Source organism: Dipodomys ordii, unplaced genomic scaffold (genome assembly GCF_000151885.1).
Source record: "Dipodomys ordii isolate 6190 unplaced genomic scaffold, Dord_2.0 Scaffold11, whole genome shotgun sequence".
NCBI classification, from domain to species: Eukaryota; Metazoa; Chordata; class Mammalia; order Rodentia; family Heteromyidae; genus Dipodomys; species Dipodomys ordii.
The window spans coordinates 10,525,648-10,540,835 of record NW_012267227.1 but is presented as its reverse complement, the minus strand read 5'-3'; the positions used below and the strand labels follow the sequence as shown (position 1 = coordinate 10,540,835).

Here is a 15,188-nt window from a genome sequence, read left to right as displayed (position 1 = left end):
TGGACAAGTTTACATTCCCACCAACAATGAAGTAAGGTTCCTTTCTGTCCACATCCCCTCCAGCATCTGTTGTTGTTAGAGTTCTTGATTTTTGCCTGAACTCTTTCATTTAAGGCTAGTGCTCTACCATTTTGAGCCACAGAGCCCACTTCTGGTTTTCTGGTGGTTAACTGGAGATAAGAGTCTCCCTGACTTTCCTGCCCAGGCTGGCTTTGAATGAATTGTGATCCTCAAATCTCAGCCTCCTGAGTAGTTTAGGATTCCAGGTGTGAGCCACTGGTGCCTGCTCCTGTGGTTTTTTGTTTTTTAAGCAATAGCTCCACACAAAATTCCACTCATCTACCCACTGGGAAACTTCCCACCCTGTTTTCCAGAGTGAGCTCCCTTCTGGGAATTACTCACTTCGCCTTCAGCTTCAGATTGCCCTGCCTTCGAGTGCTCTCCAGCCTCCTGCAGTGCTTGGATCGTGCCCAGAAGCTGCTCTTTCGCTCTGAGGTGTGCTTCATGCTGGGCTTCTATGGCCCTGAGGAAGGGACAGAGGCAGGGTGGGCCTCATTGTGCAGGTGGCTCATGTTTCCAAAGATGGAAAACCATCTCAGCCAACTCCCATGTCAATACTCACTTTCTCTGAGTTCCTTCTTCTTCTCTGCTGTGAGGGAGCTGAGCCGACAGTTCCTCCAGTTTTCCTGTGAGGAGAAAAGCTGTCAGTACCAGGATGGGACATATCACTGCATTCTCATATGGGGATTGTAGCTTGGTGGTAGAACATTGGCCTGGCATGCACAAGGCCCTGGGTTCGATCCCTAGCACCAGTTTGGTTTGGCATTATTTTTAGTTACCAGCAGTTCTAAGCTGTATCTAGCCAAAGATGGTTATTTAGAACAACATACCCTAAGTATGACTTTTAAGTATTTAAAAAAAATCATCATTGAAGACTTATACTAGATCACAGGGAAATCTGTATTCTCTTCTAAAAACTTGGAATATCGAGTGACATTGGGCCCAGCATTGTCTCTTGGCAAAAGTCAGTAGAGCTTGGAGGAAGCTGTTCTCTTTAACCCCACCCACCCCACCCCATACTATGTCCTCCAAGCAGTTCACTTCTTACCTTGGTGTTACTTGCCTGGTCCAAGAGAATCAGAGCTTAAAATGCCTGCATGGGATGCACTTCCTGCATCACTTCCTGTCTTTCCTATGTCACTTTCTGGTTCTCCTATATCCCTTCCTGTCTTACTACATCATTCCCTGGCTTTCCTCCACCACTGCCTATTAGCAAACCATCTTCTAAAAGCAGGCCAAGGAGAGTTTCCATTACCTTTCATTTTCTCATTTTGTTCATTCAGGCGGAGTTCAAGATCTTGCTTCTGCTTCTCTAGCTCTGAAATTTGCTGTTTAAAGTCTGGGATCATCTTTAGAGGAGAATGATAAACAGAATACGAAATGATAAACAGAATACGAAATGGTTTCTTTTATGAATTTTATAATCTCAGAGACAAAAATCCATTTTTTATGTTCAGCCTGTGGAACACAATTGTATACATCGGCCAGTAAAAGCCCACTCGTGGAATGTTTCTTTTTTCTTTTTCTTTCTCTCCCTTTTTTAGCCTCAAGACTTATATAATAGTCTCAAGAAATTCCAGCATGTGCCAGGCGTTGGTAGCTCATGCCTGTCATCCTAGCTACTCAGGAGGCTGAGATCTGAGGATAGCAGTTCAAAGCCAGCCCGGGCAGGAAAGTCCGTGAGACTTATCTCCAATTAACCACCAGAAAACTGGAAGTGGTGCTGTGGTTCAAGTGCTAGCTGTAAGCTGAGGGACAGAGCCCAGGCCCAGAGTTCAAGTCCTATAACTGACAGAGAAAGAAAGAAAAAAGAAAGAAAGAAAGAAAGAAAGGAAAGAGAAAGAAAGAAAGAAAGGAGGGAGGGAGGGAGGGAAAGGGGAGCCATTAAGGTCCCCAGAGGCTGCTGGGAGAGCAGAGGGATTCAGGAGGAAGTGCAGTTAGTGGCCTTAGCCAAGTCCCATCCACTCCCCAAGGAAATGGTATGCTACCCAGTTCTTTCTGGAGACTTGGAATTAGTAAGAAAGGGAGTGTTTTCTTTTTCTTTCTATTTTATTTTTTTATCAGTGGTGGGGCTTGAACTCACAGCCTAGGTGCTGTCCATGAGCTAGTGGTTTACCACTTTGAGCCACAGCACCACTTCTGGTTTTCTGGTGGTTAACTGGAGATAAGAGTCTCATGGACTTGCCTGCCTGGGCTAGCTTTGAACCATGATCCTCAGATCTCAGTATCTAGGATTACAGGCATGAGCCACCAGTGTCCAGCAAGGGAGTAGTTTCTGAGTGAGATTCTTAAAAGACTTTTCTATGCCAGTTAGATGAGAGCCAGGAGGGGGAACAAATGGAGTAAGTTGCAGGGGCATTCCAGAACAAAAAGCTCTTGACCTGGGCTGATTCTGAGCAAGCGTACGACTGGCCTGAACAACTCCCCACATCAAGGGCCAAGTTTTTGCCTCAATTTTGTGGCTCTTGGAAGGGGATAGGACTAGATTTAAATATGAAACTTTAAGAATTTGAACCCGTTATATGTTGATCAAACATACTTTGTTTTTTTGTTTTGTTTTTTGGTCGGTCGTGGGGCTTGAACTCTGGGCCTGGGCGCTGTCCCTCAGCTCTTCAGCTCAAGGCTAGCGCTCTACCACTTGAGCTACAGCACCACTTCTGGTTTTCTGGTGGTTTATTGGAGATAGGAGTCTCATGGTCTCTCCTGCCCGGGCTGGCTTTGAACTGCGATCCTCAGATCTCAGCCTCCTGAGTAGCTAGGATTACAGGCATGAGCCACCAGCGCCCGGCTGATCAAACATACTCTGAAATCCAAGGGCTCCCCAGCCTAGGCTCATTTTAGAATCTTTTCTTCTTTTTTTTTTTTCCCAGTTGGTCCTGGGGCTTGAACTCATGGCCTGGGGGCTTTCCCTGAGCCTCTTGGTACTCAAGGCTAGCACTCTACCATTTGAGCCACAGTACCACTTCTGGCTTTTTCTGAGTAGTTTATTGGAGATAAAAGTCTCACAGACTTCCCTGCCCAGGCTGGCTTTGAACCACCATCCTCAGATCTCAGCCTCCTGAATAGCTAGGATTACAGGCATGAGCCCCCAGCCCCCAGCTTAGAATCTTATCTTCTGACTCCATTGTTTTATTACTGGAACAAGTCATTTCAATCCACTGTTCTGATGCTATAAAACTGAATTTTAACTCCTCCCATGAGTAACTGCTTTCCGACAATGGCCATGACCAGGGCCCATACCATGTTTTCTGACGTTAGCCTGGTGACTTGGTGCCGGATGCTTTCATTGATGTCGTTTTCCTCTCTGAATAATTTCTGCAGTTGGTTGATTTCTTGACTGAGATGGACCACTTTGAAGTTCAGGGCTTCGATCTCTTTTTCGTAGCAATCCTTCTGGGATTGGAAATGGTTCTCCATAACTCTGTCCAGGGAAGGGAAGGGAAAACAGGCACTCGGCCTTTGTTCTGTGTGAGGGAATCATACTTACTTATACATATGTGGTAACCGGAGCTGCCATGAGTGGATTCTTCTGGATAGTACTGAAGCATGATGTGGGGTTCACATTGCCATGAATGATAAAAGTACATTCTTTGGGGGTTGGCTGTTCTAGAGTTTGAACCCAAGACTTAATGCTTACTATGTACTTTACCACTGAACCATACCTTCAACCCTACATTTTTATTCTATTAATGGTTTGAAACAGATGCTCTGTATGATATCATGGTTATTGATAAGGGTCATTATAGATTTGTTAAAGTTCATTGGATGTACAACACCAAAGTGAGCCCTGATATAAACTACAGGCCCTAAGTGATGATGACATATGCCACTGTGGTACAGGATGCTGACGGTGGGGGTACTGGTGACAGAGGAGACAGGGGAACCTTGCATTTTCTACTCTGTTTTGTTGTTGTGAACAACAACAACAACAAAAGGAAGTTTAAGTCAGGCGCTGTTGGCTCACATCTGTAATCCTAGCTACTGGGGAGGCTGAGGTCCAAAGTATCACAGTTTGAAGTCACTCTGTGCAGAAAAGTCTTTGAGACTCCATCTTCAGTAAACCATCAGAAAATCAGGCTGGAGGCATGGCTCAAGTGGTAGAACACTATACCAAGCCAAGCAAGCAAGCTGAGTGATTCTGAGGACCTGGGTTCAAACTCCAATAAAAAAAAAAAGTTAAGCCTGGCGCCAGTGGCACCTGCCTGTAATCCTAGCTACTCAGGAGGTTGAGATGTAAGGATCACAGTTCAAAGCCTGACTGGGCAGGAAAGTCTGTGAGACTCTTATCTCCAATTAACTACCAGAAAACCGGAAGTGGTGCTATAGTTCAAGTGGTAGAGCACTCACTTTGAGCTGAGGAGCTCAGGGACAGTGCCTAGGCCCAGAATTCAAGCCCCACAAATATTCCCCCCCCCCAAAAAAAAAAGAATGAAAGAAATCCAACAAACATCTTAAATATAATTCTATTTGATAATAACCACTTTTTAACTATACAGGGTATAGGTTTTAGAATAAGACAGTTTATCTCAGAAAGAAGGTATCTCTTAGTCCTAAGCTAATTACTTTACTCTTGAAGTACTTCCAGCTGTTTCTTGTCTAGAGTCCCAAGAGGAATTTAATTTCTCACCGTGTTGCCTTCTTTAGTCCCTCGTATGCAAACCAGAGTTCACCATCCTCATTTAAATGTTCCAGATCTTCCACAGAGAGTCTGGAAAATCAGGAGGTGAGAAAACCTGTCATTTCTGGCTTGTTTCACCTGTTCAATGTTTGATCATGCAATAAAAAATGCCCACCTGCTTCGTACATCCTCGACGTCATAGCTCTCAAGAAGCTGTCTGGTAATCTCAGACATCTTTTCTGGAAGGGCAAGGCAGAGCTGCACAGATCACATTTATGCACTGTTTTCCTCCATCCCCCCCTCCCCCGATCTCTCTAGGGCCTGTTGTGTATGTTTGTAGAACCTGAAGTTAAACACCTTATGAATTTCCAACCAACTGGCTACTCCAACTTCCCATTAAGCATGGAAGCTTGCAGTCATGAAAGAACCCAGCTACTAGGCAATGATGAACTCAGTCTGTACGTCATGGACCAAGCGACCTGTGCCATTACCTCTCATCTCCCGTTTCTGCGACTGCACGTGTTTCTCCACGTCGATTTTCTGTGCCTGGAGCAGCTCGATCTCCTTCTCAAACTCAGAGATGGTCTGAAGGACAGGCAGTGACCAGACAGGGAGAAGAAGAGAGTGAGGGGGTTTGCCACCCGCCACGACCGTGCCAAGCAAGGCAGCCTCCCCCACCCCCTGCCCTGAAGTTTCTGAATTGAAATCCTGCTAAGCCATCACAGTTCATACAGTTTGCCTTGAAGCAGGCTTAGTTGCTCAAAATGATGCTGTTTGGGGAGATGAGTGGGGATTGGGAGGATTATAGTTTGAGACCAGCTCAGGCAAAAAAGTTAGCAAGACTTTTTTCACTGAGATGGGGCAAAGAAAGAAAGGAAGAAAGAAAGGAAGAAAGAAAGAAAGAAGTTTCAATGACTAAGGCAAGCATAGTGGCTTATTCCTATGATCCCATCTACCCAGGAAGCTATAGGTAGGAGGATCAAGGTTCAGGCTACCCTTGTCCAAAAACATGAGACCCTACCTGAAAAATAACCAGAAAGTAAAAAAAAAGGGGAGGGGCTGGGGGCATTGCTCAAGTGGTAAAACACCTGCCTAGCAAGGGTGAGTTCAAATTCCATTACCCCCTCATGCTGTTGCAAATTTATAGATATAGTTGGCTTGCTGCAGCTGGTGACAGAAGAGGCTCCCCCCTTATATGGGAAAAATATAAAAAGTATAGAGAACCCACGGTGGGAGGGGTGGAGGCCCATCTGAGAAAGGTGGAACCACAGACATGAAAACTGTATTTCAGTGCAGACCAAATCTTTGAGGAACAGGGGCAAGGTTGCCACCTTCTTCACTGGGAGATCTGAACACAGCTGGTCTAAGACAAGAGAGTAGCGCCAGCCCAGGCATCAGGGAAAGAAGGGTTATGGGGAGAGATGGAGAAGGAATTAGGGGCCTTGTGAACTGGGACAGCTCTGGTGTGAAGTTGCATCCCACTTAATGAGCTCAGCTCACCAAGTCTCTCTCTCTCTCTCTCTGTATGTGTGTGTGTGTGTGTGTGTGTGTTTAGCTCTGGTGTGAAGTTGCATCCCACTTAATGAGCTCAGCTCACCAAGTCTCTCTCTCTCTCTCTCTCTTTCTCTGTGTGTGTGTGTGTTTACTCAAGGCTAGTGTTCTAGCATTTGAGCCACAGCTTCATTTCCAGCTTTTTAGTGGTTATTTGGAAGTAAGAGTCTTGGACTTTCCTCCTCATGCTGGCTTCAAACTTGGATTATTCTTAGATCTCAGCCCCCTGATTAGCTTGGATTATAGGCATGAGTGAGGCCCAGCAAGACCACAGGTTTTAATGAAGGAACTATACAGACTCAGGGACCTTGGAGAGGACAAGCTTTCCCTGGTACTTTCTCAGCTACTCCCAGCATTCAAGGCTCTCAGCTCCCAGCTCCACAGCCCACATTTACAGAGCACCTGATCTGGTGGACCTAGCCCTCTAATTGACACGTACGATAAGGACAGTGGTCCTGTATAGGTTAAGTGAACTGAAGGTCAGATGGTATGTTCAGGCTGACCAGGACATCCTATCCTAAAGTCCTGTTCTTCCTTGTCATGTTTCAGGGAATAATTGATTTGTGCTTACAGATGCTCCTTAGATGAACAAGCAGCTTGGTAAAGTAGACCTATGTTCCTTCAAAACCAGACATCTTTTTTTTTGGTCAGTTGTGGGGCCTGAACTCTGGGTCTGGGCGCTGTCCCTCAGCTCTTCAACTCAAGGATAGCGCTCTACCACTTGAGCCACAGGACCACTTCTGGCTTTTTCTGCTTATATGGTGCTGAGGAATCAAACCCACGGCCTCATGCATGCAAGGCAAGCACTCTACCACTGAGCCACATCCCGAGCAAGCAAGCAAAGGTAGGGCCAAAACCAGACATCTTAATGTGTCACATTGCAAACCTGAATCAGATTTAACTAGCACAGAGGAAGTGAGCGACCCCTACTGGTGCCTCCTCCAAGTGCAGGCTCACCATCTCCCAATTTTTATTAGCAACCATTAGTTGTATAAGGGAAGCTTCATTGTAACATTTCCATACACACATATGATGTACCTTAATCAAACTCACCCCCTCTATTGGCCTCCTTTACTCTCTTCCCCCTTCTAAAGCAATTTCAACATGTTTCATCCTGTCTAGTGTCTGTACCCTAACAAAGCCTGTTTTCCTTTGCAGTCTTTTTGTGTGTATGTGTGTGTGGACATTTATTATATTCATTGTACTGAGGATTTTCACCATAATATTCCACTCATGCAATGTATCAAATTTTTGCCAGTCCTGGGGCTTGAACTTAGGGCCTAGGCACTGTCCCTGAGCTTCTTTTACTCAAGGCTAGCACTCTACCATTTGAGCCACAACTCCATTTCGGCTTTTTCTGTGTATGTGGTACTGAGGAATCAAACCTAGGACTTCATGCATACTAGGCAAGCACTCTACCACTGAGTCACCTTCCTAGCCCAATGTATCAGATTAAACTTCCTGTAGTTCATTCCTTCTTTCTAGTCCCCCATCCCTGGACTCATTGTTCAACAGATTTCAGTGCCATTCCTACTGCCATCTTCATCCCCAGACACATAGCATTTTGCTATGAATTCCCTCTGCCATATTCTCTCCACCCCTGCCCCTCCAATTCTCTCTAACTGCAGCCAACAGCAGGACTCCCACAGACTGACATCAGTCATTTGGGACAACTCAGCACAAGGCAGACATGAGCAGGAGACAAGGGGGGATTGCTGGCTCGCTGTGGATGGAGGGACTTGATCTGGGGATTGAAGGGGTGTCTAAGAGCAAGAGGGCCCTACCTTTGCTTGCTTGCTCAGTCGGGCCACATCGCCCCTCAAGCCCTCAGAGGTGACCCGCTCTTCCTCGAGCTGGTGACAGAGCTGCATTTTCTCCTCCTTGAGAGCCTTGATTTCTTCCTTCAGACACTGCATCTGCTTCTCATAGTCTTGTGCCTTTAGCTCAAAATTTTTCTCCAGCAGTCTAAGCAGCAAAAGAAGAAATCAATGTGAGCTGGGTAGCTCATGCCCATAATTCTAGTTAGTCAGGAAGTCGAGATGTGAGTGAGGATTGTAGTTTGAAGCCAGCCTAGGGAAGACAAATCTGAGAGACTCTTATTTCGGATTAACCAGCAAAAAGCCAGAAGTAGAGATGTAGCTCAAGTGGTAAAGTGCTAGCCTTGGGTGAAAAAGCCAAGCAAGAGTCTGAAGCTCTGAGTTTAAGTTCCAGCACCAGCACACACAAGGGGAAAAAAGGAAGCTGGGCATTGGTGGCTCACGCCTGCAATCCTAGCTACTCAGGAGGCTGAGTTTGTAGCCAGCCTAGACAGGAAAGCCCGTGAGATTTTTATGTTCAATAAATTATCAAAAAGCTGTAGGTGGAGCTGTGGCTCAAGTAGTAGAGTACCAGTCTTGAACACAAAAGTTTAAGGACAGTGCCCAGGCCCTGAGTTCAAGCCTCAGGATGGGGGGGAAAAAAAGGCAAGTGAGAAATTCATAATGGCCAGTATTCCCATCTAGGAGGAGCAATTTGGACACGAAAACTTGTGCAGGGACTGATGGTGTGTGTGTATGTGTGCATATATGTGTTTGTGTATATATGTATACATATACCCATATATATATATATATATATATATATATATATGTATGTATGTATATATATATGGAAGGGCTTGGCTGTCGTGACTCCCAAAATTCCTTGCTTCCCCAGGATATTCAGCCCACTCCCTCCCATGTGGGGTGCTGTCTGCAAGCTGAGAAACTAGAGCAAATGGCGGCGAGGGAAGGAAGCAGTGGCTCTGAGTGCACTAGAGATCGTACATCCTTTGCCGCTCTTCTTTCTGCACGTCGTCAAAGAGCTGCTTGGTGAGGGCATCCATTTTTTCTGTGAAGAAAGCAGGCTTTTAGAAAAAGACATCTGCCAAACCAAACCAATATCCTCTTTTGTTTCCTGCAGCTTTAAAAACGTGAGAATGTGTGGAGTATCTGCAGTGCAGTATTTATCGTGCCTGAGGCATAGGGTGAAAATGGATATTGCTTTGTGTGTGTGTGTGTGTGTGTGCATGTGCATGCACATGTGTGCATGCGCCAATATTGGGACTTGAACTTGGGGCCTAGGCAGTCACTGTCCCTTAGCTTTTTCGCTCAAATCTAGCAACTCTACTACTTGAGTCACAGCTCCACTTCCAGCTATTTTGCTGGTTAATTGGAGAAGAGTCTTGCAGACTTTTCGGCCCAAGTCCAGAGTTCAGACCCTAGTGTCAGCCTTAAAAAAAAGGTTCATGTTTCTGTTATCCTTTCTTGGGCTTCCAGTCTGAGCTTCCAGCCTGCTCACGACTCCACACACACTTACTCCCCATGAAGTAGAAATCTCCTTTCACTACGCAGACACCTCAGAGCCCACTCTGCAGTCTGGGTGCCGCCTGTCGTTGGCACCAAGCGACAACCCGTGAACTTCACCTTGGAGCTCTTCCGTCTTCTCGCGGAGCTTCAGCTGGGTCTGCTCCTGCTCAGCTTCCAGTTCAGAATTACGCTTCTGAAGCCTGGCCAGTTTCTAGCAGGGGCAAGCGAACCACTTTCTGAGAACTTCCTATCAAGTCCATCCCAATGGCCACCCTCTGGGCGCCCAGCCTCCCAGCTGTGGGTGCTGTAGGGCTTGGGGAGGGGCAGCAGGGTGGGTGACCACAGAGACCACAGCTGTGGGACATGGCGGCTTGCGCTTGTGTAGGGCTGATGGCAGGCATTTGTTTACATGATGCCATCTGACCATTTTGGCCTCATGACAATTCTGCCAGCCTCTTTTTTTTACTCCCATGTTATACACGAGGGGACTAAAACTGAGAGAGAGGAAGGGACTTGGCCAAGGCTGACCAGCCAGATAGCCAGATAGGTGAGATTTGAATCCAAGACATTGGGTTTGGGGATTGATTTTTCTCTCTGGGTCTCTCTTACACCTTCCTCAAGCTGGGGCATTGTTGCTCAAGGAGGATATTTATTTCCAGGGCCCAGATGTGATGGATGAGTGGCGAGAGATCAAGAATCTCGTGGAAGAGATGGGGGCAGCCAGCCAGGGCTTTCCTCACTTGGCCAAAGTGGACAGGAAGAAGAAACCCTCGGCCCTCTGTTCTCCAAAAGATGCCCCTGGATGTGGATGCAAATGAGCTTTGCTCTGCTGTCCAGGAACTGCGTGGAAGGCACACTTATCCCCTCCGTGGAGGGAGGCACAGACCCCTCCCCACGCCCCACCTCTGACCTCTGACCTCTTCCACAGTGTCCCTGTATCTCCGGTCCTTCTCCTCGCAGCTGTGTCTGTAGATGGCTGCTCTTTCCAGCTCTGCCTCCAGCCTCTGAACCTTCTCCACGTCGCCAGCCCGGAGAGCGGCCAGGCTGGTCAGCTTCTCCACCAGCCCGTGGTTCTCTCTGTTCTGGAGATAAGAAGCCACAGAGGGTCAGGTTTGGCCAATGAGAGGAAAGGCGCTGCTTTCCTTCCTTCGACTCCATCACATTGACGCCTGCGCGGCCAGTTCTGGCATCTTCAGCAGGGGATGGGGAGGCAGATGTTCTTCCTTGGCTCTCACGATGGGTGTCCCATCTGATCCTGGGGCCGCAGGACAACCTTAGTGCCACTGTGTCCTCTCAGAAATGATGCCAAGGCTGCGTGTGGTGACTCATGCTCCTAATTCTTTTTTTTTTTTGGTCGGTCATGGGGCCTGAACTCTGGGCCTGGCCGCTGTCCCTCAGCTCTTCAGCTGTAGACTAGCGCTCTACTACTTGAGCCTCAGCCCCATTTCCGGCTTTTTCTACTTATGTGGAAATGAGGAATCGAACCCAGGGCCTCATGCATGCAAGGCAAGCACTCTACCACTGAGCCACCTTCTCAGCCCCATGATCCTAATTCTTGCTACTCAAAAGGTGGAGGTTGGGAAGATCACGGTTCAAGGCCAGCCCAAGCCTTGAGATCCCTTCTCAACTTCAGTATGATGGTGTGTGTTTGTGATCCCAGCTATATAGGGGGTGTAAACAGATCACAGTCCAAGGCCAGCCTGGGCAAAAGAACATAATCTTGGGCTGGGAAGGTGGCTCAGTGGTAGAGTGCTTGCCTTGCATGCCTGAGGTCCTGGGTTCAATTCCTCAGCACCACATGAGCAAAAAGAAAAAACTGGGAAGTGGCGCTGTGGCTCAAGTGGTAGAGCGCTAGCCTTGAGCTGAAGAGCTGAGGGACAGCGCCCAGACCCAGAGTTCAGGTCCCACGACCGGACCCCCCACCCCAAAATAAAGAATATAATCCTATCTAAAAAATATAACAAAAGCAAAAAGGGCTGTGTATTGAATGGTAGGGTGCCCACTTAGCAAGCAGAGGCTCTGAAGTCAAACATTAGTCTAACCCTCAAAATATAACAAAGTCCTGATCTGCAGTACTTCGGCTATGACGGTATTCGAAGACAGGGAATGTAATTTAGGTAACAGAAGGCCATTGGGTGAGTCTAATGGTAATTTTAACATCGCTCTTAGAAGAACCTGGGGCAGACCCAAGGCATGTAAGGATAGAGGGGACAGCTGGTGACATCCTCAGGGGATCTGAAGGAACCCACCCTGCCATTCCCTCCATCGGGTGCATACAGCTTCCAGAACCACGGGACCATGAATTTGGCTGTTTCAGCCTTTTCACCCCGCCCCCCCCCCCCCCCCCCGCACCAGGACACTTTGTTACAGCAGCCCCAGCAAACTCATACACCTGGAGCTGTCAGCAGCATCATGAGGGGAATACTGCTGCTGAAGGTCAAGTTCATGTGTGCACATCTTCATCCATCCACCGAGGATCTCTGGGCTAACTTCAATGCTCACTTTAGGACAATTACCAGAAACAGGACCAGGAGTGTGTTCTGCAGATCTAGACACTGAATATTCCACAAGTTTCCACAGAGGGCATATAGATATTGTGTGTGTGTGTGTGTGTGTGTGTGTGTGTGTGTGTGTGTGTGTGTGAGGGCATATAGATATTGTGTGTGTGTGTGTGTGTGTATGTACTGGGACTTGAACTTGGAACCCAGATGCTATCCCTAAGCTTTTTTGATCAAGGCTAGTGCTCTACTACTTGAGCCATAGCTCCATTTCTAGCTTTTGAGTGGTTCATTAGAGATAAGAGTCACATGCCCTTTCCTGCCTGGGCTGACTTAGAACCATGATCTCAGCCTCCTGAGTAGCTCGGATGACAGGTGTGAGTTATCTGCATCCAGCTATTCTGTAGCCATCTAGCATGGCTGCAGCCTAAGCCTATGTATGATAGGCAAGTCATTATACTGTAGCTCTTCTGAGCAGAGGATACGCACAGAGTACAGACGGTGTCTGTGTGCCTGAAGGTGACACAGCTTTGCACTGCACACACATCTTGGTGAAGGGAGCCAAGTTGGATTTCAATCCTACTTGCCCTCTTGGGCAGGTGCCCTTGGTGCAGTGAATAACCAAGACAGCCATACATTATGTGTGGTTCCCTTCCTTTCTAGCTCGGGGGGCCTACCTATAGGAATTGTTTTCACTTACTAATATGAATATAAAGCTTTGCTTGTTTGTTCTGAGAAGGAGTTTCCTTATGTAGCTCAGGCCCATCTGTAACTCCTGACCCAGCCTCCCAGATGCTGGAGCAATAGACATGAGCCACGGAGCACAGGTAAATCTTCAGAGCAGAGCCACAGATCTGGTCCGCAATGGAATAAAGGTGTGAGAAACGTAGCTATGAGCGATGCACGATGCACACCCACCTGATCCTCCAACTTCTTCTGCAAACGCTGGACCCTGTAAGTCAGCTGGATGTTGAGCACGAAACGTCGGATGTTCTGGAATCTTCGGCGGGCCAGCCACGCCCGGGCGTATTTCTGAAGGATCACAGCCTTGTGCTCCTCCAGCATCTTTAAGACAAGATTTGGTGGGCTGGGAAGGTGGCTCAGTGGTAGAGCGCTTGCCTTGCATGCCTGAGGCCCTGGGTTCGATTCCTCAGCACCACATAAGCAAAAAGAAAAAAGCCGGAAGTGGCGCTGTGGCTCAAGTGGTAGAGCACTAGCCTTGAGCTGAAGAACTGAGGGACAGCGCCCAGGCCCAGAGTTCAGGTCCCATGACCGGACCAAAAAAAAAAAAAAGGAAAGACAAGATTTGGTGATGACCTGGAATCTCCACCACCTCTCACCCCCACCCCCACCCCTCCACTCCTCCCAACCCCCACGGTGAGTTGCTAGTCCTTAAGCCCCAGAGCCTCATGACACGCAAACCATACCTTCCGGTACCTCCTCCTCGCCAGGAAGCCCCGGGCATACGCCTGGATGGTGATGGTGGCTATGCGGATCAGCTGGTACAGGTTGCGGACCAGGTACCCACGGCAGTGCTTCTGGATGATGATGGCTGCCCAGGCCTCCTTCAAAGCCCTTGCGGTGATGGCTTTCCTTGGGGCGGTAAGAAGGTGGAGTGAATGTGCTATACAGAGCCTCCACTTCCCCACTGAGCCGCAGGCGTGGACAGCGGCTTCTCTGTGAGGAGGGCCCCAAGGTGCCACTGACCTCCCTGCCGTGGATGCCTATGTCATGGGCCTTGGGTCCCTCTGCCTCTGGCTCCCCTCTGTATGGTCTTACCCCCCCCCCCAGCTCCATAGTTGCAGGCCACCTGGGACTGGCCTTAAGGTCTTTACCCAGAGGCTTGCTGGGAACCCTGCTGGCCTTAGGGACCCTCTGCCTCCGCCTTTTCTCATGGGACCTCTGACCCCCTGCTTGGGTCCTGCTAATCAGCTGCCCAGAGATGACCCAGCAAAGCAAGCCGGATGGCTGACACCCCCACACCTCACAGTCTGCTGGCCCCGGAAGTACTGCTGGATCGTCACAGCAGCGTGTCTCTCCCGGAGGAACTTTTTCCTCTGCAGCCAGCCACGGACGTGCTTTTGGATCACAATACAGCCCTGCCTCAGTTTATCCAATCGGAGTTTCTCTAGGTAAGCCACTTGTCCCGCTCGGAAGAAAATCTTGCTTTTGCCAAACTGGTACTGATTGGAATCCTGGAAGAGAAAAACACTGTTGATCGGAAACAAAACCTTTCACATTTCATCTTGCTTTTGGAAATGATTGCTAGAGATCCAAAGATTACCAGACCATTGCTACATTGAAACTGTAAAGTAGAAAAAGTGTAAGTATGATCTAGAAACTTCTACTTGGAGTTGCTGGTTAGAGCAGTGGAGGAAGAAGTAGAGTTCAGGTTAAATGTCTACCAGCAAGGTAGCGGGGGCTGAAACTTGTAGGTGCTTTTCAGTTGGGCTGCTGGAGAACGTGAGCCTCCTTCACTTGGAAGGATCTGGAGAAGTCTGGTGTTCTGTCTTGAGTATAGGTTCTTCTCACTAATCCCTTTCCTGGCCATCATGAATTCCTTTTCTCTTCCTATTCTAATGTACCATGATCAGTAATCTAAAGCCACACTGAAGCTGGGCACCAGTGGCTCATGTCTGTAATCCCAGCTACTTAGGAGGCTAGGATCTGAGGATCACAATTCAAAACCAGCCTGGGCATTTAAGTCTGTGAGACTGATCTCCAATGAACCACCAAAAAGCTGGAAGCAGAGATGTGACTCAAGTGGTACAGTACGAGCCTTGCATGAAAAATAACACCCTGGTTCAAACCCACAGTACTGGTGCAGACTGACAGACAGAGCCACACTGTAGGTCATGCCTGAAGCTCCTAGTTGATCAGCCTCTGACCGAGATTCATGAAAAACTGGATTAGGAGACAGGGAAAATGAAGCAGGACTGGGCAGTGTTATAAGAGGCTGGCACTAAAGTTTGGGGCCCTGAAGGACATGGCTGGTGCCAGGACATCATGCCCGGTGAGCATGTCTGCTCTGTTCTCCTCAGTGGGCAACAACTTTCCTCTTGGGTGGTCATGACAAGCAGAGCCCTGAGCCTTGGGACAATGATGAAGAAATAGCTGAGTGGCCAGGTGCTAGTG

The 15,188-nt window shown here is 48.1% G+C and overlaps 1 protein-coding gene across 1 annotated transcript in view; it reads right to left on the bottom strand.

Annotated features, from left to right (window-relative positions):
- Myo5c (myosin VC) overlaps window positions 1-15,188 on the bottom strand; it is a 57,586-nt gene that overhangs the window by 15,144 nt on the left and 27,254 nt on the right. Inside the window, 14 exon segments of the mRNA XM_013009956.1 lie at window positions 403-523; window positions 623-686; window positions 1,316-1,409; window positions 3,301-3,481; window positions 4,688-4,768; window positions 4,854-4,917; window positions 5,170-5,263; window positions 8,014-8,194; window positions 9,034-9,097; window positions 9,673-9,766; window positions 10,473-10,637; window positions 12,972-13,118; window positions 13,481-13,646; window positions 14,037-14,248. Coding sequence (XP_012865410.1) covers window positions 403-523; window positions 623-686; window positions 1,316-1,409; window positions 3,301-3,481; window positions 4,688-4,768; window positions 4,854-4,917; window positions 5,170-5,263; window positions 8,014-8,194; window positions 9,034-9,097; window positions 9,673-9,766; window positions 10,473-10,637; window positions 12,972-13,118; window positions 13,481-13,646; window positions 14,037-14,248 — 1,728 coding nt within the window.